The sequence below is a fragment of the Priapulus caudatus genome, unplaced genomic scaffold (genome assembly GCF_000485595.1).
Source record: "Priapulus caudatus unplaced genomic scaffold, Priapulus_caudatus-5.0.1 Scaffold8685, whole genome shotgun sequence".
Lineage (NCBI taxonomy): Eukaryota > Metazoa > Priapulida > Priapulimorpha > Priapulimorphida > Priapulidae > Priapulus > Priapulus caudatus.
The window spans coordinates 1-3,396 of NW_014585746.1; the positions used below are offsets into that span (position 1 = coordinate 1).

Here is a 3,396-nt window from a genome sequence, read left to right on the forward strand (position 1 = left end):
TCTGTAACCGTCAATTAAACCCACCTTACCGTGCCTGATTTTTTCTGGCAGAGTTTCGCCTCCTTCATAAAATCAGGAGACAAACATGGTTCGCCATCAGAAAGATCGCTTAATGAAGCAGCATCTGGAGCAATGGAAAGCCAGTGGTTCCACACAAACGACTTATTGCCATCAGCACCATATACCCATCCATATCTTCAGTTACTACAAAAGGAAACTGGATCATGGCATTACTCCGTCAGCAGAAGGAATAACCAACTTATTCCAGTTAACCTGCTGGCAGAGTCTGACCGACTAGAATCGATTCATATCCGTCATGATAACGGCTTCGCTGTGGCAATTGATCCCGCCACTGACCTGGCTGATTTAAAGCCGGTACTGGAATTACTCAAGTCGCTGTCATGATCAACGGTATTTCTATCGACCAGGTATATCTCGTGTCCGGTATAACCGACATGAGGAAAGCCATTAACGGCTTATCGATTATCATTGCTGAGCAGCTAGGCAGTAATCCTTTTGATGGTAGTGTCTATGTGTTTTGTAACCGACAAAGAAATAAGCTCAAAATCCTGTACTGGGAACGCAATGGTTTCTGGCTGTACTATCGTTGTCTTGATCAAGGGAAGTTTCAATGGCCTGGGGCAAAAGACCCACAAACAGTCCATTTAACGCGACGTGAATTACAGTGGCTGCTGGATGGTTTATCACTGACTCAACAGCAGGCTCATGTCGCTGTAAACGGTTTGACTATTAATTGAAAACAAGTTGCTTAAACACATTTTATATCAATAATTACAACGACTTACAGGTTGTTTATTGGTATAATAAACACCATGAACGAAGCCACTCAAACCTTGCCTGATAATATTGCGGAACTGCAAAAGCTGGTGCTGGATCTACAGGTTAAAGTGAACTGGTATGAGGAGCAGTTTCGTTTATCACAGCATAAACGCTTTGGTGTTTCCAGTGAAAAAGGAGCTGTTCATCCTGACTTGTTTAATGAAGCAGAAACATTTGCCGATGATCACGCTGAGTCTGATGCAGCGGTTCAGGAAACGATCACCTATACCCGTAAAAAGCCGGGTCGCAAAGCACTGCCTGCGGATCTGCCTCGCAAAATTGATCGTCATGAATTGCCCGAATCAGAGCAGATATGTGATTGTGGACATGCGCTGCATGTCGTCGGCGAAGCCAGCTCAGAGCAACTAGAAATTATTCCTGCTCAGGTTTATGTCATTGAGCATGTTCAAGTCAAATATGCCTGCCGTGGCTGTGAAGAAGGGTTTAAAACAGCACCAAAGCCTGCTCAACCGATCCCCAAAAGCTTTGCAACACCTGGGTTACTGGCCTATATCATCATTTCCAAATTTCTCGATAGCTTGCCACTGTATCGACAGGAAGCCATCTTCAAACGTTACAACATCGAACTCTCCAGAGCGACCATGTCCAACTGGGTGCTTACTATAGCCGAATTGTTGAAACCTTATTATGACCGGCTAAAACATCATCTGATCACTCAAACCTTTATACAAGCCGATGAAACGACCTTGACGGTGGTGCAAGATGGTCGAGAAAACGGCACGAAGTCTTATATGTGGCTGTATCAAAGTGGTGAACATCGACCACTGTATCCAGTCGTGCTGTATGACTATCAATCGACGCGGGCGGGATATCATGCCAAAACCTTTTTAAGTGGATTTAAAGGTTATCTGCAAACGGATGGGTTTCCGGGTTACCACCTGATGGAAAGCGACGCTCTGGTGGTCTTGCTGGGTTGCATGGCGCATGCCCGCCGCAAATTTGATGACGCGTTAAAAGCGTTGCCGAAGGAAAGTCGCAAAAAATCCGGCAAGGTGCAACTGGCACTGAGCCTGATTGCAAAGCTGTATGCGGTTGAATCGGAGATTAAGGATTTAACTGTGGAACAGCGATACCTGGTTCGACAACAAAAGAGCAAGCCGGTGCTGAATCAATTAAAAGCCTGGTGTGATCAATCGGTTACCCAGGTAACCAAAGACAGTCGGTTGGGCATGGCGATACATTATGTGATTAATCAATGGAAATATCTGACTCGGTATCTGCAAGATGGTGCATTACAAATTGATAACAACACGGTAGAGCAGCGCATAAAGCCATTTGTGATCGGGCGAAAAAACTGGTTGGTGAATCAAACCCCCAGAGGTGCCAATGCTAGTGCACTATTGTATTCACTAGTTCAAACCGCAAAGGCCAACAACCTGGAGCCTTTTGCTTATCTGAAATATCTTTTAACTGAACTACCCAAGTTAGGTCGGCACTATCAGGCTGAGCAACTCGATCAGTTTTTACCCTGGAACCTCGTTGAAAAAATCCAGCCCCTGGATAAAGTGGCTTAGTTTGTCAATGTGTGATTAATTGACGGTTACGAAGTAAACACCGCCCTGGCGTTTATTGGGTAGAAGACAAATTGTGTGGGGTCGTCATCAAACTCATAATCCACTGGCCCACGCTATGTCAGCGCCGCGGGGCGCCGCCCGCCGCGCGGCGGCCGCCCCGCCGGCGGCGGGCGCGCCGCCCGTCGTCATTACGGCACAATTCACCCCGACAGCGGAGGAGATAATGCATGGCCTGTGTAATGGCATTTGTTGTAGCAGTTCAAAGCCAGAAATTCCGAATGCCAACCGACCCTGGCCCAGGGTCGGAAAACAACTGCGTAAATGGAAAGCCTGCAAAGAAAATCGCGATCGATGTCGTTTCCACCAACGGCGAAGCGTATGACGTGAAGGCCTGAACAATAAAGCGATCTGATTCAAAGATAGCCCCATTATTATCAACAGAAGTGACAGTTCTTGACTATCCCATAGATAATGACGCCGAGGCGGAACGACTTCGGGTAAGCAAGAACAGGTCTTACGGCAGGGCTGGCAACGAAAACGAGGGATCAAAATAGGTTCATCGGTATTCCGACAGAGGCCTCTGCGATTGGCCTTGCGGGTATAACAGCCATGGTGCCACAGACTATCGAAGCCGCAATGAGGGCAACGCTTTGGACGATAATCCTCGGGTTGTGTTTTTAAATGCTGAACATGTTGCACAAGACTCGTAATACCTGCCAAAATAACCGCCAAGGTCGCTCTCCTGTTTTGTTTTTTTTCGCAGAAATACAATAACAAAGGATGGGCGGCCTTGCTTGGTTATGGATAAGATAAATGGATGTTATCGGCCAAATATATCCCGTGCTACTGTCGGGAAGCTTTTCTAAACGACACTACAGGTTCGCGGGATAGGGTGATAAGGTAGCCCTTGCGTACTGGGGGCCGTTACAGTTAGCCCAGAGGCAAGAAATAAAGGCATAGGACGTAAGCTGATAGGGGTTGCAAGCAAGCAGTCAAGTAATAATAATCTGGAGTTACGGGT

General features: G+C 46.8%; 1 protein-coding gene across 1 annotated transcript; it reads left to right on the forward strand.

Moving 5' to 3' along the window:
- Window positions 1–833: 833 nt before the first annotated feature.
- On the forward strand, window positions 834–2,375 carry LOC106820230 (uncharacterized protein y4jD-like). Its single transcript, XM_014824766.1, has one exon. The coding sequence runs from the start codon at window positions 834–836 to the stop codon at window positions 2,373–2,375; it is 1,542 nt and encodes a 513-aa protein (XP_014680252.1).
- Window positions 2,376–3,396: the final 1,021 nt, after the last annotated feature.